Source organism: Monodelphis domestica, chromosome 1 (assembly GCF_027887165.1).
Source record: "Monodelphis domestica isolate mMonDom1 chromosome 1, mMonDom1.pri, whole genome shotgun sequence".
NCBI lineage: Eukaryota > Metazoa > Chordata > Mammalia > Didelphimorphia > Didelphidae > Monodelphis > Monodelphis domestica.
Window position 1 is genome coordinate 395,766,104 of NC_077227.1, and position 26,331 is coordinate 395,792,434.

Here is a 26,331-nt window from a genome sequence, read left to right on the forward strand (position 1 = left end):
AAGAATATGCTCCATGCATAAGCACCCTAAACACTGGCAGCTATGGAACATCTTACTCCTGATGAACCTCATCGATAAGAAGTAGCAAATGGACCTTAATCAATCAATAAATGTTCATTAAGTGCCTACTTTGTGCCAAGCACTGTGCCAAGTGTTGAGGAGGCAAAAACAGGTAAAAGATAGTCCCTGCCCTCAAGGAACTCACAATCTAATAGGGTAAACAATATGCTAACAAATGTATACAAAGTAAGATATGTACAGGTGGAATAGGAAATAAGTAACAGAGAGAAGGCATAAGAACTAAGAACTAAACTGCAAAGAAGGCTTCCTATAGAAGGTAGGGAAGTCAGTAGCCAGACTGGAGAGGAGAGTCTCTTCCAGGAATGTTGGGGGGAGGTGTAATATTATTCTAAAATGCAAAGTTTAAATTCTTTTGAGAGTAATTTTAGGTTAAGAAACATGATACCTCTCCAAATCCAGAAAGTGAACTGTTTGGAGAAGAAGCCATGAAGATGCCTCCACAGACCACATGCTGCACCAGAACACCCAGAGTGAACTTTGGGATGTGGTGTGTAAATCTTGAAATTTCTCAGACTTGTGAATGTTAAAAATTTTTCCCAATGGGGAATTCTCAATTGGAACAATTCCCTACTGGGAACATTCCCCATTTTGACTGTGAGAACTCGCCAGGATCAGAAATGGGAGGACCTCTACTCCACCCGTACTTAAGACTGCTTTAGGGGAGAAAACGCCTTGCTAAACAATGAAAGTACTTGGACCCATGCTTATGATGAGGCAGGGAGTTCTTTGAGCCATGCCTGTTTTTAGAATTGATACAATGGGGTGCTAGGTACCTATAAAGGTCGGGCAACTTGTAAACTTGCCAGGAGCAAAGAGGTGAAAACTTACTCAGAGGTTTTTCTCTTGAGGGGATTAGTTGACTCAGCTGTGTTTTCTCTGGTTCAGACTTACTGAGGGGATTAGTCGACTCAGCTGTGTTTTTAGAATGGGTTGTCCTTTGGAAAATGTCTACTGTGATTGGTAGATGGAAGAACTTAGGGGAGGTGACATAGGAGAAAACTCCCTATATAAGAAAGAGATTCTCTTGAGAAGAGAGGTCTTATGACAATCCTTTTGGAGAAATCTCTGATGAGGATCACTTGGGAAGAATCTTTTGAGAGAGGCTCTGGAGAAGGGAAGCTCTTGGAGGACAGTCTCTAAGGAGGTCTCGCTGGAGCTCCTCTGAGGGGACTCTGTCCCTCTGGAGGCTCTGGAGAGAGGCCCTTTGAAACAGTCTCTGGCTGGAACTCTCTCTGAGGAGACTCTGTCACTAGAATCCTTGCTTAGACAGACCTTGTGGTGAGTGATAAAAGACTGACTGACTGATCTCTCTCTCTTAAGACTCAGGTCTAGGCCATGTTGGCTTAAGGCCCTTCATACTTATTTCCCTTTTCTCTCTTTCTCTCTTTCTTTAATTCCTCATTGTATTATTAATTAAATTCTCTATAAAACCCAGTTTATTTGGGCATATTCATGATTGGGAATATATTCCCTGGCAACCACCTTATATTTGATTTAAAAACCAAGACACTGTAGTGAAGCATATTTCCTGTGGTCAAATTTACTCACCCACTCTTATATCTAGCATAATTTGTATCTTCCACCATTTTAACTCACTAGTTTATGACATTAGCAATTTTAATTATAACAGTTTAAGGCTCCAACTATTTTAAATATTACAGGTGATTTGAACCGTGAGACTGAATGCATTTGATTTGTATGTATAATCTTATGCCAAAGGGGACTGCCTCCTAACTGGTTTTTTGTCAATGTGCTTAACAATCATTGGTTTTGTTCTTTTCCTTTTCTCTCCAAGTTATTATAATTTTAAAATTTATTATGTTAAATGATCACTTGGGGAGACTAATCTTCCAATGATCATCAGGAGGGAATGTGTAATTGAAAATCTGTTACCCTAAAAAAAGAACTACATTTCCAAGGAGCCCACTGACTTCCTGTCATTATATACTTCCTGTAGAGGGGAGGGGATAAATTGAGTGGGTGGTCTTACTTTGGCCTTTTTACTTCCTGTCCTACTTTGGTAGTGGTAAGGTGATCATTTGAACTGACTGATTAGCCTTGGGCACATGGTCTTTATTTTGTATCCTCTTTATTCCTTGATTTCTAATGATCATTAATAAATCTCCTAAAATATGATATTTTTATTATTGAGATTTAATTTTAACTTTTACAGAGGGTGGGGGTGTACTAGAGTGCAGTGAATGGTGGGGAGCAAGGTGCAAAAAAGAAAAAAGCCACTGACTGCCCCCTGGGCAGTCCTAAGCAAAACTAAAAAGTAGAGGAAGGCACAGGAAGTTACGCTAAGAAGCATCTTTAAAAGGAGTTACAACTTCCTGTGAGGCAGTTCTTCATTCTTTGGAGTTCTGAGTTCGAGTTGGAGGCTGGCGAAGAATCTGCTTACTGGTCCTGAGTCCTTGGACTTGGTAAGACTGTTTTTAAATCTCTCCCTTTTGAACTACCATGTGGGTGAGTGAAAAAGGCTGACTCCTTTCCTGGATTTTCTGAAGGGACTAGCCTCAGGAGAGACCTCCCCTCTTGAGAGAGGCTTCATGACTGAAGCTCTTGCTTTATTCATCACTGGGCATTCGGCTCAAGGCTGAGGCCCCTCCAGCTGAAGACTAATTAGCCCTGCCTGGGTTGAGCCAGGGACTGGAGTAAAATACTTAATGTGTTAGGTTAGATATTTTACCCTATCCTCTCTCTGATTTACTTTCACTCTTTCTATATTTTATAAATAAATTGCTAAAAAAATCATTTGGAATTGATTAAATTCCTGGAGACCATACTTTTAAATAATTTAGTCCAACCCTTTAATTTTAAACACTTTACATTTTTGCCCCTTACATCATGTGACATGGAGTGAAGAAGGAAATGACAGAAAGTATTTAAGATGAGGAAGAAAAGAGGGAGTTCATAGCAAATGGCCTCAATTTTATCTGTAAAATGTGAGACAAGGTTATCAACTGAGATGCAGAGAGGTAGAACTATGACAGGTTTAAGGAGGGATGAAAAAGTTTTGAAGAGCTGTTGTGCAAAGCAGGATAATGAGGTGATTAGGAAGGTACAGTAGGGATGCCAGCAACAGTAATGGCCCAACTGAGGTCACATAACATATAACATAAATTTGTAGTGGAACGAGTCAGAACAGTTGTGTGATTTTCTCCACTTTCTTTCAGCAGCACAAGTAGGAATAAAGGTAGTGAATGGTGGGAATGACCCAAGGCTTAGGCTTGGCAGAGAATAGCTGCTGAAATGATATGGGGTCCAAGGATTCAAGTAATGAGGGCAGTGTAAAGCTGAATTGCTTCATCAGGACACAGACAAGAGGAGCATGGCTAGTACACAGGAGATGACCTGGGGGGAAAACTGAGGGGTCAAGAGATAAGGTCAAGGCATGGATGAAAAGTAGAGTTGGTAAAAGAAGGCACAGGGAGAGGTGAAAATCCAATTATGGTCAAATAAGGGAATTTCAGGAATTTTTAACATAAAGGTGATATAGTTATGGATGATAGCAAGATCAAGGGTGTGATTATTTTTGTGTGTGATTACAGTGGGGTGAGGATTAGGCCATGGAGACACAGTAGAATGAGGGATTAAATAATTAGGGTTTTGGAGGAAGAGTCAAGTAAGTCCCCTTGTATGAAGTCAGGAGTGGGGATGGCAGAGAAATCATGAACTAGGTTCTAAATTCATTGAGGAAGGATGGAAAGTGGCAGGGGAGGCGGGGGTGGGGGTAATCTGTTGACAAGAGCTACCAGGATTTTGATTGGAGAGTAGAGATGAACTTCAAAGGAAGAAAGGTTACTGAGTGATGGAGGAACAGAGAGAATGTGAAAGTGGCAATGAGGAGCAAGGAGTATTCCTACTCTATGACCTCAACCAATGAGTCAAGGAGAATGAATGAAAGTGCAATCAGTCCTAGAAAGGACAGCCAGGCAGGCTGTATCACTCTGGGGAGCCATGTTTCAATAAGAGCTAGGAAGGAGTGGGAGAGGAAAAAAATTCAGCATGAAGGGAAGTTTGTTGCTTATACAATAGATATTTTAAAGATCACTAGTGGAAAAGATGAGGAGAGTTAGTTTGAAACTCTGAAGTGAGGGGGTTGAAGGGAATAGGAACAAGTAGGATGAGGAATGTGTTTGGATGAAGATCTATAGGAATTCAAAGTCAATAGGATGTGGGTAGGACCAAGTGTGAGAATGTTCATCATTGGGCAGAGGGTGACACTCCTCTACCTTAAAAGAACAGGCACAGCAGGAGGTGGGAGACTCAGGTGCAACATCAGAGAATGTCTAATTCCTTCTCTCATCTGAGGAAGCAAACAATGATGTAGCAACAGGAAGTAGAAGACTCCCTGCCACACAGGGAGGTCCTTTGGGGCAGATGGGAGATGCTGGTGGAATATGAGAGCTAAGCTATGCATTTCTAGTGCTGCCCAGGTCAATAGCTGGGAAAAGGGACCTAAGTTTAACTTAAGCTACATGCGTTTCCTGACCGTTTATTTGGGTAAATGGCATCTAAGTGAAAAAAAGAAAAAACTGCTGAGTTCTGCTCTAGATCGTTGGGACATCTTAAGCAATCACACAATAGTTCACATTTCTGAAATGGCATTCATTTTTATCTCCTTTGATAAGGAGCTATTATCCACCAAGACAGCAAATCAAGAAATGTAGGAAGTAGTTCCAAAAACTGAATAGGGCCTGTGCAGAAGGATATAGTCTGTCTTTAGAAAGAATCCAAGTGTCAAAGGTATACCAGGACTGTAAGACTAGGCAAGCACCTAGAATATACAACAAAGACTTCCTCATGAAGCATTTGGTATTGACAATTCACCCCCCAGAACTCAAAGGAGCCTGAGCAGACGTCCTTGCCCAGGGCCCTATCTCTACAGTGTAGCACAAAACATGTTCCTCAGCAGATCTGTGAGGGAGACTAAGGAAAAATGAGAATAATTGGTCTTGTTCTGCAGCTGAAGAATCCAAGATCCAGAGGGATAATTTTTTTTATTTTAATCACATTGTCTACCAATATTTATCCACAAATATCTAATTAATTTTTATATTAATCACAACACTAGCAATGAACAGAATCTAGACTGGAACTTAGGAAAGTCTAATGATCCCTCTATTATATCACGGGGATTCTCAGATTGGTGGAGGCAGCCCACGTTCATGCTATGCTGTACAACCCCTCCTGTGGGATATGTCAGGATCAAATGTCTACATCATCAAATCTGAACATTATTTCTATCCTGTTGGCCATGTGATCAATGTTTCATGGCATCATCTCTTCTTGAGGTGTGCTGGGAGAGTCCCTGCAGTACTTGATCCTATGGCCCAAAGTCAGAACCTCTTATGATGTTATTAAGCTTAGCTATTCAGGATATAATTTGCATATTAATCACCATAGAAACAGTATTAGTCCCTTGGTTGCCTTTTGGGTGACAATTCAAAAGCAGAAAGAAAAAGTCTTCCCTAGGCATCTGACACTTCTGACCTGAGATAGGCAAACCACAGATTGAAACCTTGAAGATGCAGGATCTGACCAGGCCCACTTACCCCCATGACTCTGCCACGCTGCTCAACGTCCTCCCACATAAAATGAACTATGATGCGACACATGTAGTTCCCTGAACGGCCTTCCTGCTTCATCCGAACAAGACACATCCTGGGAAAAAAAGGCAAACAGTCACAGGATGCTTTCAGGCTCTTCTCCTTATACTTCCTATTGAAACCATACAAGGCATTCCTTCCCCCAACTCCATGCCTCTATACTTCTTCTCCACCTACTGGGACCTACTTGATCCTCTGCTCAGCTGCCATACTTCCCTGATCCCTCTATCAAGTAGGAATCACCCTTCTGAAAACTATCTTATACCCATTTGATAATTCTGTATATATTCATATGAGAATATTTTGTCTCCCTAATAGTTAGAATTTAAACTCCAAGAGTTTCCCCATTATCTTTGTATTGCCAGAGCTTACTACACTTCCTGGCACACAGTACATGGTGAATAAATGTTTGTTGATTCTTGATTAGTCAGTCTGTTCATCCAGGCATTCATTAATATGCATTCATTAAGCACCTACTGCTATATACTAAGCAGCATGCTAAGCACTAGGGAAAATATAAAGTCCATGTAAAATATACCTAAAGAAATAATTTTTAAAAGCAGAGAATAACAACAACAACAACAACAACAACAAAAAAGTACAATAGGAGATAACACTTCCAGAGTTCAAAATACATTAGAAAGTAGCTTTCAACAAAACCATTTGGGATTGGTTAAAAAATGGGAAAGAGAGTCAATGGAATGGGCTAGGCAATAGAGAATAAGAAGTAACGAAACAATAATCCAGTGTTCAATAAAACCAAAAACATACATTACAAAGGAAAAAATTATCTTTATGATTAGAAATGCTGAAAAAACTGGAAAGCAGTCTGGCAAGAATTAGGTGCTTAGACGAAACATATTCCATAATATGTTCAAAATGGATGACCTGAATATTAAAGATTTTATCATTTTAAAAATAAAAAGAAAAGCCAATCATATACCTTTCACAACTATGGATAAGAAATGTATTCATTTTTTCGGTCTTCTGTTTTTTACAATATCATGGCTTTTCCTCAGTATCATTCCTTATCTTTCTCCTCCTGGAGGGCCATCTCGTAAAACAAAATGTATTTTTAAAGGCCACCAATAAAAGGGGGGAAGGGGTAAAGGAAAAATCAGCACCATAAACATAAACATTAGAAAGATATTCTATTCTATTATTAAAATATATGCAATATGCAATAGGTATGGGAGTTCAAGTTGGATTTATCCTAAAGATCCACTACCTTGCATGAACTGTTACAAAGCAGATCATGAAAACAATATATGCAATAACTACAACAATGAAAATGGCAAGAAATAATACAAAACATTCTAAAACGAATGCTGCAAAATTATAAAGAATAACCTTGGCCCCAAAGAAGAGACATGAGAAGCTACCTCCAGCATAATAGTAGCCTATCATATTTATATAACCTGTTCTTTCCCCAATTTATGGGCACCCCCCTTAAGTACTTTCCCATTCTTTCTCACCTCAAAAAGAGCCATAAATATTTTTGTACATCCTTAGAGTTTGTTTTACTTAGAAATAATCCCTCTAGGTGCTGTGCTTAGACTCAGGAAGATCTGACTGCAGAAAACTTACTAGCTGTATGACCCTAGGCAAGTCTCTTAATTGTTCGCTGGAGGAAATGACAAACCACTTCAGTTATCTTTGCCAAGAAAACCCTATGAATTGTATGGTCCATAAGGTCACAAAGAGTTGCATATAACTGAATGATTGAACAACAATCTCTACGTTAATCTATCCTTCCTCTAATTTTACCTTCTCCCTTTTCTTACCTTTCCCTCATCTCTTTTCCCTGTTGAGTGAAATGTATTTCTGTACCTACCTCTGTGTTTGTGTGTGTACATGTGTATGTGTGTATTACTTGCTCTCTCCACTGCATCACCTCATTTGTCAACTTATATAGCTCTTTCCAGGGCTGCTCATGCCCCTTTAATATCTACTTTTCACTTCAACTCTCACCTGTGGCTCCCAGAAGCTGTAGCATGCCCAGTGGCCATACCTCCATAAAACTGTCTTGGCAGACTGGCTAAAGCCAGGTTGAGGCCTCAAACCATAGGCCTCAGATCTATCAATGAGTTAGGGGGATGTCCACCCCAAGGACGTGAAGACTTCCCCCAGCAAGATGGACAGATGAGAACTATTTGTTCCAAAGGCCGTGAAGGAGGCTGAAACAGAAGATGTGGAGCACTTAGCACTAAACCCCCTATATCACTATAGGTGATGATAAAAGTTCCCAGAGGACACATGTATCATCTACTTATATTACAATGTGAGCAGTTGACCCTTTTTTGTCTTTTATTGTTGTTTAATCATGTTTAATTTTTTTATGTTTCTCAATTCCTGTGCTTCAACTTCAAAATTTCCATGCAGCTCTTTAATTTTTTCATCAAGAATAGTTAGAGGTCATTTATTTCATTAAAAATTTATTTTTTTTCCTATGCAGCATTATACTCAGTTTTGCAGGGCAAAATATTCTTGCCTATAAGCCTATATCCTTTGCCTTATGGAATATCATATTCCAAGTTCTCTGGTCCTTTAAGGTGGTGGCTGCTAAATCATGTGTGATCTCAACCATAGCTCGTCAGTACTTGAATTTTTTTCCTAGCTGTTTGCAGTACTTTTTGTTTGACCTGGGAACTCTGAATTTTGGCTAGAATGTTATTGGGAGTTCTAATTTTGGGATGTCTTTCAGGAGATGAATGCTGGATTGCTTTTATTTCCATTTTGCCTCCTAGTTCTTTTTTTTTTAAATAATATTTTATTTGATCATTTCCAAGCATTATTCATTAAAGACAAAGATCATTTTCTTTTCCTCCCCCCACCCCCCATAGCCGACGCATAAGTCCACTGGGCATTAGATGTTTTCTTGATTTGAACCCATTGCTTTGTTGATAGTATTTGCATTAGAGTGTTCATTTAGAGTCTATCCTCTGTCATGTCCCCTCAACCTCTGTATTCAGGCAGTTGCTTTTTCTCGGTGTTTCCGCTCCCATAGTTTATCCTTTCCTTATGAATGGTGTTTTTTTCTCCTGGATCCCTGCAAGTTGTTCAGGGACATTACACCGCCACTAATGGAGAAGTCCATTACGTTCGATTATACCACAGTGTATTAGTCTCTGTGTACAATGTTCTCCTGGCTCTGCTCCTCTAGCTCTGCATCACTTCCTGGAGGTCGTTCCAGTCTCCATGGAACTCCTCCACTTTATTATTCCTTTTAGCACAATAGTATTCCATCACCAACATATACCACAATTTGCTCAGCCATTCCCCAATTGATGGGCATCCCCTCGTTTTCCAGTTTTGGGCCACCACAAAGAGCGCAGCTATGAATATTTTTGTACAAGTCTTTGTGTCCATTATCTCTTTGGGGTACAGACCCAGCAGTGCTATGGCTGGGTCAAAGGGTAGATATTCTTTTGTCGCCCTTTAGGCATAGTTCCAAATTGCCCTCCAGAATGGTTGGATCAGTTCACAACTCCACCAGCAATGAATTAGTGTCCCTACTTTGCCACATCCCCTCCAGCATTCATTACTTTCCTTTGCTGTTATGTTAGCCAATCTGCTAGGTGTGAGGTGATACCTCAGAGTTGTTTTGATTTGCATCTCTCTGATTATAAGAGATTTTGAACACTTCTTCATGTGCTTGTTAATAGTTTTGATTTCTTTATCTGAGAACTGTCTATCCATTTCCCTTGCCCATTTATCAATTGGAGAATGGCTTGATTTTTTGTACAATTGATTTAGCTCATTATAAATATGAGTAATTAAACCTTTGTCAGACATTTCTATGAAGATTTTTTCCCAATTTGTTGTTTCCCTTCTGATTTTAGTTATATTGGTTTTGTTTGTACAAAAGCTTTTTAGTTTGATGTTGCCTCCTAGTTCTAAGAGATATAAGCAGTTTTAAGATTTCTTGTTTTCCTTTATTTTATTTTATTTTTATTTTATTTTTAAATAAAAACCCTTACCTTCCATCTTAGAATCAATACTGTGTATTGGTTCCAAGGCAGAAGAGTGGTGAGGGTTTGGCAATGGGGGTTAAGTGACTTGCCCAGGGTCACACAGCTGGGAAGTGTCTGAGGCCAGATTTGAACCTAGGACCTCCCATCTCTAGGCCTGGCTCTCAATCCACTGAGCTACCCAGCTGCCACCAGTTTTAAGATTTCTTGAAATATGATCAGCCTCTTTTTTTGGTTATGGTTTTCTGATAGTACAATGATTTAAAAAACAAACAAATACTTCTGTCTTAGAATTTTTACTAACTATGAATTCCAAGGCAGAAGAACAGCAAGGGCTAGGCAACTGGAATTAAGTGACTTGTCTAGGATCATGCAGCTAGTGTCTGAGGCTACTGGTCCTCCCCAACTCCAAGCCTGATGCTCTATGCCCAGGTCACTTAGCTGCCCCTAGTACAATGATTCTTACATTTTTTCCCTTCCTTGATTTGTTTTCCAGATCAGTTGTTCTTAATAATAAGATACCTTATATTTTCTATTTTTTTCAGCATTCTGACTTTGTTTCAATACTTCCTTGTTGCCTCACGAAGTCACTGACTTGTATTTGGTCTGTTTTAACTTTCAGTAGTTTCTTGCTTTGGCAAGATTTTGAACCTTAGTGCCAAACTATTAATTACTTTTCTAATTCTTTCTTTCCATAATTCTCATTTCTTTTCTAGTTTTTCCTCAAATACTCTCATGCTATTTATTTTTTAAAATAAATTAACTCATGCTTCATCTCTTCCAAGAATTCTAATTGAGTCTGTGCCCAAGCTCTGTATTTCTCTAAGGTTTTGCTTATAGATGTTTTTGAGTCATTATTTTCTACATTTGTCTTGAGGGTCTCTGTCACCATAATAGCTCATTATGGTGCTCTTTTTCTGTTTGTCCATTCTTCTAGTCTGCTTCTTGACTTTGAACTTATTTGGATGTTAATAGGGCTGGGCTTTGCCACATTTCTGGAGATAAGGTTTAGGCTAGTCCTGTTGTTGCTTTCTTAGGATACTGAGTGTTGTGTTATTCCAAGATCTCATGAACAGGCTAGAGACTAGCAAGCTTTCAGTGCTACCAAAGGGGTCTGATTTGCTACCTTCCTACTCTGAGCTCTACAAGTTCCTGAACTGGGTGTTTGGGCATGCCCAAAAATAGTCTACTATTGTATTTTTCCCCTATCAACAAGCTAGAAAGCTCTATTCATTCACAAGGGCAGAATTATAAATTTCCTTTGGTCTAAGATTTTTGTTTTGTAGGTTGGCCTACATGATGGAAGTGAGTGCCTGCTCTTTGGTGTCTAAGTACTACCACTGCTGCTACAGGCTTCTGAACTTTCTTCTTTCTCTTAACACAGCCTAAGGCCTCCTTGCACAAGGGACACCACCTCCCATGTGCAAATCAGTCTCCTCATTCTAACCTGATCTGTGACTTGGGACTGGGTTTTGGGTGGCAAAACTGCCATTTTATACCTGTTCCCACTGCAATGCCCAGGTATGGGTCTGTCCCTCTCCTCTTTCCCTGGGCGATAAAGTAGTCTGTGTTGTGTCCAATCTCATCCCCAGGCCACAAAGCTCCTAGGCTATCTATCTATGACAACCTGGGTCAGACAAAGGATTCACTGTGTCTTTTTCTGGATTTCCCCATCAAGATTTAGGCTGGTGCATTTCCTAGGCCTGTTTGAAGGAGTTGGTGGAGTGAAACTCCCAGCACTAAAATCATCTCCACCATCTTCACTCTGCCCTTGCAACCAATCTGACTGTTTTCAAAGTAAACCATCATGTCATCGGCAAATAGGGATAGTTTTATCTCCTCTTTTTCTCATTTTTGTATCTTTAATTTCTTTCTCTTCTCTTACTGCTCTTGCTAGCATTTCCAGAACGATACCAAATAAAAGAAAGGGAGAGTAGGTATTCTTGCTTTGTTTTTATATTTATTGGGAAAGCTTCTAATTAATCATTATTTTATATGATGTTTACTTTTGGTTTGGAATATTTTTTATATTTTTAAAAGGTCTCTCTCCAAAAAAAAAGGTCTCTCTATGCCTATACTTTGTAAGGTTTTTAGCATAAATGAGTATTGTACTTTGCTGAAGCCTTTTTCTGTATTTACTGAAAAAATCATGTAGTTTTGTATGAGGTTTTTAAATGTGGTTTTGTATGTTGTTTTTTAAAATTAGGATTAATTATGTTGAGTGCTCCAGTGTTTTGTTATATGAATCACTGTAGTCTCTTTGAAAAGATTTTGCTTCAATTTTTTAAATAAATATTCATTAATGATATTGTTCTATAGTTCTACTTCTGTGCTTATTTTATACCTTGGGCTTTTTCTTTATACTTGACTTTAAATAATAAGGCAATATTTAACTCACAAAAGGAGTACAATAGTTTACTTTCTCAAATTTTGAAAATAATTTATGTATTATTGTTACTAATTTTTCTTTAAAAGTTTGATTGAATTTTCCTGTGAATCTATAAGGTCAGGAATATTTTTCTTTTAATAATTTTTTAAAGCTAACTCTATTTCCTTTTCTGAGATTGGCTTATTAAGTAAAGGGTTTTATTTGGTCTCCTGTTAATTCTGATATATTTTGAAAGTATTCTTTAATTTCTTTTGTTATCTTATTTTGGATAATATATTTCTGGCTTCATTATTTTACCCTGTTTGCTATTTTGTTTGATTTCATTTTCTGCCATCTTATTTTTAGTCCTTTTAGTCAATTTTATTAGTCTTTTCAAGTTTTTTCAAACAACCAGCTCTTAGTTTTTATTTATTTTATTCTTTTGATAGTTTATTCATTTCCCCTCTAATTTTAACATCTCATTTTGTTGTTTATTTGTGGCTTTTCTAACAACAAAAATATCAAAAGTGAATGCTGCAAAATAACAAAAAACAAGTATGGCCCTAAAGAAGAAATAAGAAAAGATACTTCCATCTTCTCCCTTTTGCATAGACGGGTGGTCTATAAATTTGGTACACTGCAAATGTTATCATAGGTTTTCAATGTATTGACCAGTTTTGCTCATTTTTCTCTTCAAAAAATAGTTTTTGTTATATGTTGGCTCACTGGGAGGTGAGGGAAGAATATTGGGGAATATTTAGATTTTTTTAAAAACAAAAGCATCAATAAAAGTTTATTTTTAAAAAGATATAAATTCTATGAAGTTTAGTGCACTAGGAAGGAGACCAAAGAAATAACTATAATCCACAATATATGATAAATTATTTACAAATCACAATAAAATATTAAAAGATATTTGGTGGGGGGTGGGGGGGAGGTGAATAAACTAATGACTATAGAACCCAGTGATCAAAGTCTTAAACAAATGGAAAGCAATTAACATGAGGGGATGTTCAAAGCACAACAGGGAATAAGAACATTTCAGGCCTGAGCAAAGACACAGAAGCAGGATAAGCCACAATTTGTTCAAGAGGCAGAGAACAGGCCAGTCTGGCTAAAGATGGAATGTATGAAAAGAAGCAACATGAGCTAACACTAGAAAGGCCACTTTTCCAATGGCACCTGAAATGTCAAGTAAAAAAAAATCTGAATTCTACTTAATAGGCAATAGAAAACCACTAAAGATTTTTTAATCAAGAAACAAGACTCAAGCACAAGGAAGATTACTTCTGGATGTATGAATAAGTAATTGGTAGAAGAGTGGACACATAAGAAACCTGTTAAAGGCTGTGAGCTTCAGTGCAAGCTTCTGTTCATTTTGCAAATAATCCATTAGAATAACAAATTTCTACATCGGTCTAGTCTAGCTAGCCCATGCAGCCTCTAGCTGCAAGCACTTACTTGTCAAAGGGAAAGAAGGAACAGCTAGCCTTTCTCTTTTTTCTCTTCCACCTCCCTTTTCTTATTCACCTCTCACGGTCTCCTCCCAAACCTTTTTCCTAAACAAGGGAGCTTTAAGATGTAGTTTACAGGCTACCAGAAATGGAAGGGACTTTGAAAATTATTAATTTCCACCCTTTCGTTTCACAAAGGAGGCAAAGTGATATTTAGGAAGGAGAAAGAATTTGTTCATGGTCATACAAAGACTCAGGAGCAATGGGGAAGCTAGGTGATTCAGTAGATTGAGATAAGGCCTTGAGACAGGAGATCCTGACACTTTTTAGCTGTGCAACCCTGGGCAAGTCACTTAACCACAATTGCTTAACCCTTACTGCTCTTCTGCCTTGGATTCAATACACAGAATTGATTCTAAGATGGAAAGTAAGGATAAAAAAAAAATTAAAAGACTCAGAAGCAGAGTCTGGACAAGAATTCCAGGCTCCTTACAGAGTACCTTACACTTTACTAGGTACTCCCAGATATAAAATGAAGAGTATAGATGAGCTGTATTTAAGATAAGCTGTATTTAATGTATTTAAGATTCTATGAAATGTTTCTGGATAAGGGTACTGGTCAAAGAAAGAGTTGGATACTCAACTCCAAGAAAATCAAATTGGGTAAATTCATTTCTCATATGATTTTTCTGGAGGTTAATCACACCATTCCTGTTGGCCTCTCACCTGAAAAGATGCCATATGCTCTAATGCATAAGTGCTGTCAGGGGCCAATTCATCAACAGCAATAGTGAGGTAATGGAATTCATTTATTTGAAAGTTTGGTAGTTTGTTAATGCACCTGCCCCTGAGGTTTAAAAAGGCACAGCTTTTCTCAGACCATAAACTTTCTAACTACATGGACATAAGGCTAAATGTTTTCAGTTTAACAGGGCAGTGTGTTCCCTTGCTTCCATGGATACCATCCCAGCTGATGGTTATCTTAGGGCAATGAAATGGTGAGGTAAAGTCAAATTCAAGAAATTTTATACTATTACCGAAATGAGGCCTCTTGGAGAAGATGAGACCCTGATTATAATACAAACTTAATAATAAAAAATCAGAATTCAACATAAAGGTCATCACATGTCAATGTGTGTGGGATACTTCAACTGTAGTTAAACTATAGAACACATCATGTTGCAGCCTTATTTCTTTCTCCCATCTAATTAGTATTCACTGATTTCATAGGTCTTTATGTCAGAAATTATATACTTACCATATTCTAACATTAAATTGGTAGAAGGTAAATCAGAGAAGCCTGATTGACATGAAAAAGTTACAAAAGGTGAACTCTGTAGAGTCTAGACATTTCCTCAGGCTTTTCTTGGCAGTGACATTGGACTTGGGGGATGACTGTATCTATTCACATTATAATGGATCTAGAGCAAGGGAGGTTTTACATAGCTACTTAAATGAAAGGGAAAAAGGGGAAGATTATATAACTGGATAAAAAGAAAGTTATAAGTTACACATATTCCAAGTCTAAGGAAAAGGGTAACAAATGTGAGGAGAAAGGTTCTGAGGATAGTGTATGAAAGAGAATCAGTAAGAACAGGGTTGCTTTAAAGGAGATTAAGCTATTATTGTATGTGTGATATGTATCTTCTGTCATGGCATGGGGAATATATATGGAAACGTGTTTTGCGTGAAAGCACTGCTATAACCTATATCTGCCTGAGAGGGGAGGGGAAGAAAGGGAAGGGAAGGGAGAGAATCTAAATAGCAAAATGTCAGAAAACAATTGTCAAAAATAAATTATGCTAAAATAAGGGTCTTTACGGGGGGGCGAGGGGGGGGGCCGGGAGGAGGCAGAAATACTAATTTGGAAAAACAAACCAATATTAGGGACCAGTGGAGAGAAATATAAATCTAGCTCTAACAACTTTAAATGTGAATGGATTAAACAATCCAGTAAAAGGGAAAAGTGACTGATTAGATAAGAAAGCAAAACTCCATTAACTGATGCTTACAAAAACACTTTAAAAAAACAAAGACATGCACAAAATAAAAATGAGGGGTTGGCACAAAATTTACAAAAAAGCAGGAACTGCAATCATGCTAGCAGATAAAGCAAAAACAAAAAACTTCACAAAATAAAAAGGAAATGTGAATTTTAGCTGATAGTAAACTGAAAGCAAAGAGAGAAAAATTAAAGACTAATAAAATGTAGATCTGTTTAAAAGTTATCCAAGCCAACTCTTTTATTTTATAGATGGAAAAACTGAGCCCAGAATGGGAATTGTCTTGTCCAAAATCATACAAATATTTGGCAACATTGTTAAAATCTAAAAAGGAGGTCTTCTGACCCTTTAAACATTTTGTACATGCTCATAAAGACAAAGCATTGTGGCAAATTTAACCACACATAGCTCAAGTTGTAAGAAAAAGCAAATAAGTAAATATTAATCCCTTAAACAGAAACACAATGGACAGGAGCTACTAGCAGTTCTATGAGAAAAGCAGATATAAATCTAAAATCTCTACTACACTGTTCTTTTTTCTCTACCTGTATCTATCAATTATTCTGTCAATTCTTAGCTGAACACAAATTCTTACAGGGTCCAATGTAAAGAAACATACAATAAATATAGAGCTAATGATGTCAGGATAGTCAGGAACAAATGCACCCGCAACCCTTCATTTGTCTCTGTATGGATATCATCATTTAGTAGAGATAAACACTCAGTTATCTGGAAGAGTAGTCTTGCCCACAATAGCTTATTCTCTTCAAAGCTCAAGGGAGCTGAGATTTGATATTACAAATTAGGTGATCACGTTCTTAATTAGCCACATTCAATCAGTTTAGTGAGCACTTACCATATGCAAAGCACAGAGGAAACCAAGAAAAAAAAAATAGTCCCTTGTCTTCAAGAAGCCTATTCTCTGCTAATAAGATGAGGCTTTTAAGGCTTTGCATCCTTATAAGCAAGATTATTCTATCATCACTATCTGGATTCTGCTCAAGCCTAATTTGAAAATGGATGTTAGAAGGGGCAGCTAGATGACTCAGTGGATAGAGAGCCAGGCCTGGAGATAGGAAGTCTTGGGTTCAAATGTGACCTCAGACTTTTCCTAGCCAAATAACTGCACTTAATCCCAACTACCTAACCCTTGCTGCTCTTCTGCCTTAGAACTAATACTTAGTATTAATTTTAATACAGGAAGTAAGGGTTGAAAAAAAAAATATATATATATAACCTACAAATAATATTACAGGAGATCTAGCAATATGAATACTCCTGGGGTGATTGTGAAAGAGCAAGAGTTATGAAAAAATTTGAAGTTAAAATTAAAGGAAATAGAGCCTATTTTCAAACATAAAAATTGCTATAGTCAGCATTTTCAAACATATAACTATATTTAATATCTTAGGGGGCAAAGTAATACAAGCATAAAAATCATCTACTATAATCCTTCTTTATTTGCATTTCATGAAAGAACAGGGTTATGCAGGCAGTTTGAGAAATGTTAAAAATCATGTTAAAATTCTGTAATAGCCCCCAAATCCTCTGTGAAACAGAGGGAAGAAGAAAGACTAAAAATAATGACAGAGAGAAGAAAGGCAATAACCCTTATAACTAGCCACTGGAGTAACAACATCCACATCATTCCTAGGATGTACGCATCCATGTGAAAACAGAGAAGCTTCCTATGAGCACCTCATTGCTGGTAGGTGGAAGGGGGTAGGGGGCAGGCTAAAACCACTTTTCCCAGTGTAGTCACAAAGAGTAGAAGGTTTTTCTAGTCATGAATTTCCTCCTTTTTACCTAAGTTCTTCTGCCTGAATCTGGAAGGAAAGTATTCTTGTTATTCCTAAAGCTGACCTCCTGCCATGTCTTGGCAGCTAGCAGCATCCTGCCCTTCTTCTACTTGGCCCCTCTGACAATGCTAGTTGTGTTTTGGCCTACATTTTCCCCTGCAGTAGTTTCTAAGCTGCTTAGCCCAGATTGGATTTGGAATTCAGTGTAAAGATCACGGGCACTCAGGGAGATTTGTCACTCTGGTTGCTGGGAAGGAATCCTTACCCTGCCATCGGCTGGACTGGCTGCTCTCCTTGGAGGCCAAACAAATCAAGTCTGCATGGCTGCGCTCAAGTGCCGGCAGTGTGAGAAATGAATGAGGTTATTTATTTGTTGGCTGGCAAGCTGTCATTTTCCCGGGGCTGTGTACATGGCTATCTCTGCCTGGTTTCCTCCACCCACTTACTCTCCAAGCCTGCTTCTCATTTAGAGAGTACAGGGTCACAGGACCCACAAATACAGACCACTGGGCGAGGCCCTTCCTGAAGCCATCTCATCTGACCACGAGTCTCCTCCAAACACTAATGCCTGGCCTGGCTTCTATTTGTCTACTACAGGACAAGCTCCTAGAAGAGAGGTACTGGTATCGTGGACTATGTGGTTAATTATGCAATTTCTGTCATATAGACTACCAGGCATTACAGACAAGAAGTTTATTAGCATATCATGTTAAAAATAAAAAAGCTAGGGGCAGCTAAGTGGCTCAGTGGATTGAGAGCCAGGCCTAGAAGCAGATGATCTTGGGTTCAAATGTGGCATTAGACATTTCCTAACTGTGTGACTGGGAAAGTCACATAACTTTAATTGATTAATCTCTGCTCTTCTGCCTTGGAACTGATACTCAGTATCATTCTAAGATGAAATGGCAAGGGCTAAAAAAAATGCTATGTAGATGAGTGGGTTAGGAAGGGCAGAGAATGGGGGGAAGGAGATATAACCAGGGCCAACCACAAGGCCAGGATAACTAAGATTTACTCAAGAGTATAAATTCCTTAGTTTTTCATCAACTATGCTAAGGCAACTTAAAGAAGCCCTAACAAAAACTGTAGGAATGGTGCCTTTGATGCCAGCTCTATCAATAGCAGCTCAATCTGGATGGGCTAAAGACTATGATCATGCAGAGCCCAAGGCACTCCAAGAGATGGCTAGCAGTCACAGCTGAGAGTTGCTCAGCTTAGCTTCATCCTTAGCTTCCAGATCAAATGAGATATAGTTATTTTTCCAAGAAAATGGCCAAAACTCCCTTCTCTACAACGTGGTAAAGTGAGTCTCTAGGAGGGAAAATCACTGGCCCCAGAACATATAGCTATCTTATGACATCTGGATTTCTCTCCTGAGACCAAAATTCTTTCCACTGCATCATGTTGAGTAGCATGACCTATAACAGTAAAGTGGTCTCCCTTCTCACTGATTTTGCTTGGCAACCCCCACCCCCACCAGACATTTCTCCCTAAGGCCTGGCTCTTCAGTAGTACTGCCACCTGACTAAACACCGAAGACACATTTCCAAGCACTGGTGCCTGGGCCCTTGCCCCATAGCCTTTAACCAAAGCTATCAGTTGCATCATCTTTACCAATCCTAGGGGCTCCAGGAGTGAAGTAGGTAAGATTCATTTCAGGGACTATCAAAACCAACCTTTCAACAGAGCAAGAGTTAGCCCTATGAGCCTGTCTCAGACAAGGAGCCTTTTACAAGGCAGCAGTTCCACAAACTCCTCAGATGCTCCCTTTGGTTAGAGCAGTAAACTTAGTTCTACAGAATTTGGCTTCCCAAGATCTGGCAGTTTGATAAATACACTCCCCACCCCCACCTTCAACATCTCTTCTATATCCTTCTGACCTTTAACAGCAAGTAACATTAGATGAAAAATTGATTTTTTTTGGCTACTGATTTCACAGATGAAGAAAAATATACTGTTTAAGGTGTTAAATATTTTTACATGCAACAAACCTGGCAAAAGCCTGGCCTCTGTGCACACTGTAGAGATCCAGGCATAAATGTCAGCGCTATAATTTTTTATAGGTTTCTGATGACCAGCAATGAAAATTACCACAAATTCTCACAATTCAAACCACTTTTACGTAAATGAGGACTTTCCTAAAACAGCTGCTGGAGGGAACTTTCCGCCGAGGCTCGGCAGAGCTCTCAGAGACCCTGATAATGTGGCTCACTGGGGCATTCGTTCTTTGAGAAAATTCTACAAATATGAGTTTTTCTCCAAGCCTATGATTTGACCTTTAATTTAAAAAAAATGCTAAAAGAAGCCAGTTAAGAAAATGAATGGAACAGTTTTTTCAGCCTGAACAAACGTCATTTCATATGCTCAGTACTGCTATGGTCTATACCTTGCAAGTCAGCAGGATTGAAAAAACCCCATGTGGTCAACTTATTTCAAAGGCTCACTTACCAGACATGAAGCAGAGTAATAAGAAACCAAGAGTTGAATGTATCAGGCATCTGGCACCCTATAAGACAACAGCAAGATAGTTTTCAAATGAAGGTACACCAAAAGCAAAATGAGAAATCACATATTTGCTGTATTTTAATTGCTAGTAGTACAATGATCAATTCAATAATTCATGCAATCAACCACTATTGATTTATTGTTTATTACATTCAAAACCCCACATATAAAAGTATAATATGCAAAGATAATAACTTTTAGTAGATGATGTTCTTTGATTCCATAAAGCAAAGGGCCCCTGGAGATCTCAAAATCAACTGAAAGCATGCGAGAAGATTTCACCTTCTCTTTTTTTCCTCTCTCCCAACAATTAAGAAAGCTTCTTTATTTCCCATTTCCTATTGTCTCTAAGACAAGGATTCTTAAACTTTTGTAGATCAGTAATCCTTTTGGCAGCCTGGTAAAGCCTATTAGACTCTTTCTCAGAATGCTTTTCAATAACTGAAGGACATGTTAAATATTAGACATGATTGGAAATAAATATGTAATTTTTTCCCATCCAGGTTCATGGAACCCTGCTCTACAGTAACAAAAAGTGATACAGAGATAAATATTAATGGATTTACTCAAATACCAAGGAGAGCATTCTTTCCCAAAGGCCCAGGGAAAAGAAATAGAGCTGAAGAATATGAGAGTGTAACCAACAAAGGAAAATGGTATTCAATGGCTAGTGCTGCCACCCTTGGCCCTATGGCAGCCCAGCCAAAGAATGCTTTTCACCACTCACTGACAAAGCTGGGCAGGGGGGGTTCCAGCTGTTTCCAGAACCCACAAACCAGTTCTGTGCCCAGACTCTCAAATCTTTCAATTTTTTAAGAGGCCAAATCTCAGATCTACTCAGAACAACCTTTGGCTCAAAGTCAAGTGTGGGGCTCTCCAATTTCTCCTGGCAGATAATCTCTCCTTCCTAAGTGAAGGCAGGCAGAATTCTAAAACAAGAGGAAGCAGACTACAGAGACTTGATGTGGTCAAGGCTCTGCCTAGCCACCCCATCCTTTGGATCCATTGAAGGCAGGTGACTTTCTGTGTCACTGTAATTATTTAAACATTGTAATGCATACTAAGTGATAACAAAAAGGAGAAATATTTATAGGGACCAGAAAAAAGTAGGTGTCCTGATGGTGGAGAGGAAGCCCCCAAGGCTCACCAAAATGAATCTCCCCAAAGGAGACCACCTTGGCTATCATAAGTTACAATAGGGATACCTACTTTTAAAAAGAGAAAATTGGGAAGGAGGAAAAAGAAAAATCAATGACAATAGGCGTACGTACAGAATCACAGGGACCTATAGATCTTAAGAGATTATCTGGGGTAAGTCCCAATCTTCAGACATATATAACATATATCATTATTCCCATTTTATAGATAAGACAAGTGAGGCCCAAAGGGAATGAACAACTTGCCTAAGTAGCCGACTTCAGGCTGTCTGCTTCCCAATGCAGTCCCCTCCTTCCCACTATATCATGTTACTCATAATAGCTACAAAGTGAAACCCTTCTTCTCTATGTGTATGTATATATGCCTATGTATTCTAGAACCTGCTCCAAGAAACAGGCAAAAAATTAAAACAAATATGATATTGCCTTGAGTAGCCTGACCAAGTCTATATGAAATTAGGCGGATGCTGGGCAGCTCCCTACCCTAGGGAGAAACTGAGGCTTCTTGGAAATCTTTCCTTCAATCTTGAAAATGAAATTTGGCTAATTCTAAAGGACAATCTGTTCTGCTACTACATCTACCTCAAACCTTCCCAACAGCCCCCAGGAGTCCTTCCAAACTTGGAGCCAGAATTAGCCCTCAGGCTATGAGGCATCCTGGCCAGGAGTTGGACCTGGGTCACAGTTTTCTCCTCTGGGGAATGCTAGCTCACTGCTCAAGAATGGAAAAGAGTGGAAGAACAGGAGCTCACTAAAATACCACCCTGTCAGGGCACAAATGCTCCACTTTATGACCATCACAGCAAGAATACCAAGTACTAGCCACCCTGTCCTTTGGATCATTAATCCTCTGAGGGCAGGGATGGAATTTTCTGTGTCTGTCATTACTTAAACACAATAATGCATACTAAATGATAATGAAGAAGGAAAAAACACAAATAGTTTCTGTGGCAGGTCAGTGCATTATGATTCAGTGAATATCTGAAAGTTAAAAAACCATATGCAGAGGCAGCTAGGGAGTACAAGTGGATAAAGTCTAGACTCAGGAAGATGTGAGTTCAAATTTGACCTTTTGTGAGACCCTGGAGAAGCCATTTAACTCCACCTGCCTAGCCCTTACCACTTTTCTGTCTTAGAATTGGTACTGAGACAGAAGGTAATGGAAAAAAAAAAACATGCAAAGTTTTAGGTCCTACTCTTTAGTAAACATTCACTAGAACTCGTTGGGAAAGGAAAAGAGAAAGGAAATGGGAAAGGGGAGGGAAAACATGTAAGAGATGAAGCTATATACAACAAAGAAAGTTTTTTTAAATGTCAAAACTGATATTTTTTTTAATTGTCAGAATGACTAAAAACATTACCTCAGATGCTGTTTAGTGTGTCTTCCAGTAGAATTAATTTGAGGAGGCCCCAAGAGTGTTTATCTCTGCTATTCACTCCCTATGTGACCTTGGGCAATCACTTCCCTCAAAGTTTTGGGTTTTTCTTTCAGTAAGTAATATTGACCTATCTTGTCCCTTCTGGTTTTAAGATTCTCTGACTGTCCATTTCAAAATAATCACTTCAGAAGGTCATCTGACTCTCATGCCAACAGGGCTGCCACTGCTCCAAGCATTCTTGGCACTCATCTATTACAAATGCCTTTAGAGCCAGTTCACAAAACACATATGAAAATCTACCTCATTATTTTGTCTCTCTCCTCATCTTTAATCCCAAATTTCATGACCCAACTTACTCAACCATCTCTCATCTTAAATTCCACTTGGAATGATGTCAGGTTATTAAAAAAAAATTCATTTCACCCCAAGGATCAAATGCTTGCTGCCACTGAGGTTGTTCATAAGCACAGGGCCCAAGTTCTAAAGTCAATATCAAAAAGGAGAACTCGGATATCTTTTAAGGAAGAGCAGTATCTTCGGAATGAATATATAAGACCAATACTGTGTATTGGTTCCAAGGCAGAAGAGTGGTAAGGGCTAGGCAATGGGGGTCAAGTGACTTTCCCAGGGTCACACAGCTGGGAAGTGTCTGAGGTCAGATTTGAACCTAGGACCTAGGTCTGGCTCTCAATCCACTGAACCACCCAGCTGCCCCTCTAGTATGCTTTTTAAATAAAGTGGCATCATTTTAGAGGCATAACTCATAGATGATAGTTTAAGTTATGGTAAAATTCAAAAAAAGTTTTAAAAATAGAAACAATTTCAAATTATGTCTTTACATTTATGTAGCACTGTTATAAAAATTTTATAAATATGTCAAAATAGGCCATGAGCTCAAACTATTCCCAAAATATTCAATACTAGATTCAATCCAGGGTCCCTTACTGAAGAAGAATTAGCAACCATCTTGACATCATGCCAAATGTAATAAATTTCAGGGTTAAGTATATATTTGTTGATGAGAATTTAAGGAATGTCACACTAGTGAACTGATGGAAGTCACTTAAAACACATGGATTCAAAACTTGTGCTACTACAGAAACAATACAGTTCTTAAAAGCAATGGCTATTTCTCCAAAAACAGAAACAATGCTTTCTCCCTTTGAACTGTTTCTTTCTAAATTAAGAATATAATTTGATTAGCAAAAAATGGGGGGAGAGGAAAAGCTTTTATTCCAACATAAAAGGGAAAAGGGAAGAGAAAAGACACAAAGAAAAACATATATACTGTATTAGCTGAATAAGTCAATATTTTAATTTTTTAATGTTAACTCAGATGAAGTAATATGGAAACATTCCATTTGTATTTCAACAAGAATAAAAACATTAAAAAAACAATTTTAGTAAAAAATTATATTTATTTGTTGAATAAAAGTATCTAGAATGCATTCATTTATTGTTTTAATTAAACAAAACAATGAAAATGTCTGTAATATTTGGACCATGGCTGCTATCATCCTAGCATAATAATGTAATAAAATCTCTCAAATGGCAAAGATTAACCTGTGGAATTGGTAATTCACTCTCCCTGAGACTTTTGCAGGTATCTGCTTCAATTACTTAAAAAAAAAACAACAACCCATTGCTGTGTAGTCTACTATCAGAATACAGTTATAAATTTTATTTTTTTAATTAAAAAAAGTCATAGCTTTAAAATATAGAATGTACACCATCTAAAAGTGACAGTTTTCTCAGTTGTGAAAAATAAATACTATGGTTATAAACAGTTTATAGTAAAAATGGATGTCTTCCTGATTAGTGATTTAAATCAAAGCCACCCTATTAGATAAAACTATTCTCTTTCTTTTTCAGAACTACTACAGAGCAGTCACTTACTTAGAAAGAATTCCTCGAAGTCGGTTTTCTCCACACAGCTAGTGTACATGCGCAGAGCAGCAATCTTAATCTTCTAGGTAAAGAAAATAAAACCAAACTCAAGATGTGACCAGATGGACATTCTGGTACCATTAGGTAGGGGTCAAAGAATCTCAGAATTCTGGAGCTGCAAGGGATCTTGAGTGATTATCTTGTCTAGTCCCCTGCCAGAAGTTTATTTGTGGAGGACCTTGAGGAACACAGATTATATCCCTCTTGGAAATCCACTACAACTTCTGCCTCGTGGCCAATTGAAATTTCTCCAGCTGCTTTAGTTAAAGCCCACTTCATCCTGTTTGAATCTCTAAAAACTGAGAATTACTACTTAACATTCTCATTAAAAGTGAGGAACACACACACACACACACACACACACACACACACACACACTCACATGCCATTCTCTTATCCCTCACAGTCTAAACAATCCCAATTCCTTTAACCTTTCCTCCCACGGACTAGGATCCATTCCTTTAATTCTTTGCAAATTTTTTCTGGATCATCTTCAGTTTCTCCACAACCATTTTAAAATCTGAACTCTAAAGGACTTAACTAAAGGAAATCACTAAAGTCATCAGACTTTTGCAGAAATAGTCCAACTTTTAACAACAAAAGTTTTTTGGTTTTTGTCTGTAAGTAATAAAGAATTTTCCCTCTTTCTAAACTAATTACTTCTAAGTTAAGAAACTGCAGATCAAAGAAGTAGGAAAATACTCATTCCTTCTTGATCCTAAATAAACAGGAGAAGGTGAAGACTACCAATGCACTCAAATGCATTGGATTCTATCTAAAGAGTTGTTGTCAATTTCATTGTCTGCCAAAGCATTTTCAAAATACCTTACCAAAAAGACAACAATAATTGTGGTTATTAAAAGATTCATGGGGAACTTGAGATTTTCAGTTTATATCAACAAAATGAAAAAAACAACTAGCAAAGAATGGCATAGTCATTTAAAAGCGAAGTTTAAAAGGAGTTTTAATAACTAGATCTTTTCTTATTAAGAGAAAAAATATACAACTCTACAAGCATGTTACTACTTCCACAGCATTTTTGCTAATTGTTCTTCAAACTCATTTCAGATCCTTCCATTCTTGATCAGACCTGTTGTGATCATAGAATCTTAGCTGGAATGAACAGGTCATCCAGTCCAACCCTCAACTGGAAGCATAATTCCCCTCTACACTATCTCCAATATAACATCCAACCTTTAGGCCTGAACATTTGGGAAACTTATATTATATAGCATTGGTTCATATAACAACCTTGATAAAGTGCAACTTGACAAATAGTATCAGTCCCATTTACATTTCCATTCTACTTCTGGACAGATTTAAATAATAGAATATCCTCCTTATATTGACATATTGAGATTTCTACTACTCTGTACCTACAATGGTCCCCAGCAAAAACAAACAAGCAAAAAAAAAAAACAACCTTAACTCCTTTTCCACAAGAAGATGAGATGAAGTTAAGAGTTACTGAGGATGTGATGCTTATATTTGCCCACTACTTTCATTGTGCCCTCTGGAATTCTCATTCTCTCATACTTCTTACCTACTTGCTCTCAGTGAAAGTAGGCTTTCTCCCTCAGTAGCTAAGTGACTCAGTGGATAGAGAGCCAAAGGCCTAGAGATGGGAGGTCCTAGGTTCAAATCTGGCCTCAGACACTTCCCAGCTCTGTAACTCTTGGCTAGTTCCTTAACCCCAACTGCTTAGGCCATACTGTTCTTCTGCTTTGGAAATGATACTCTGTATTGAGGAGGGAGGGAGGGAGGGAAGTTAGGCTTCCCCTAGATGACACTACATCCTTGGTGATGACTATAGCTAAGCTCAACCTCCTTAACTCACTGATCCTAAAGTTGGAATATCCTTTACTCCTCAGGGCCACTCCCAAAATTTCTTATTGCCTTTTATTTATGCCTCCTTTTATTACTCAGCAAATGCTTCCTCTGAAGTTCACTCTATTAAAATTTTTCACCATCATAGTTCACTGTAACTACTCAATTGTGTAGAGATCCCTAGATTATTCTCCCTTCTTTCTTAATGAGTTCAGCACCTGGCTCACA

At 38.2% G+C, this 26,331-nt stretch overlaps 1 protein-coding gene across 1 annotated transcript in view; it reads right to left on the reverse strand.

The window, feature by feature from the left end:
- Positions 1-26,331, reverse strand: part of LOC100032469 (ubiquinol-cytochrome-c reductase complex assembly factor 1) — a 147,570-nt gene that overhangs the window by 75,483 nt on the left and 45,756 nt on the right. The window contains exons 5-7 of the mRNA XM_056822136.1: positions 24,226-24,298; positions 19,737-19,794; positions 5,640-5,748 (exon numbers count right to left, since the gene is read on the reverse strand). Coding sequence (XP_056678114.1) covers positions 5,640-5,748; positions 19,737-19,794; positions 24,226-24,298 — 240 coding nt within the window. The remainder of the gene's footprint in view (positions 1-5,639; positions 5,749-19,736; positions 19,795-24,225; positions 24,299-26,331) is intronic.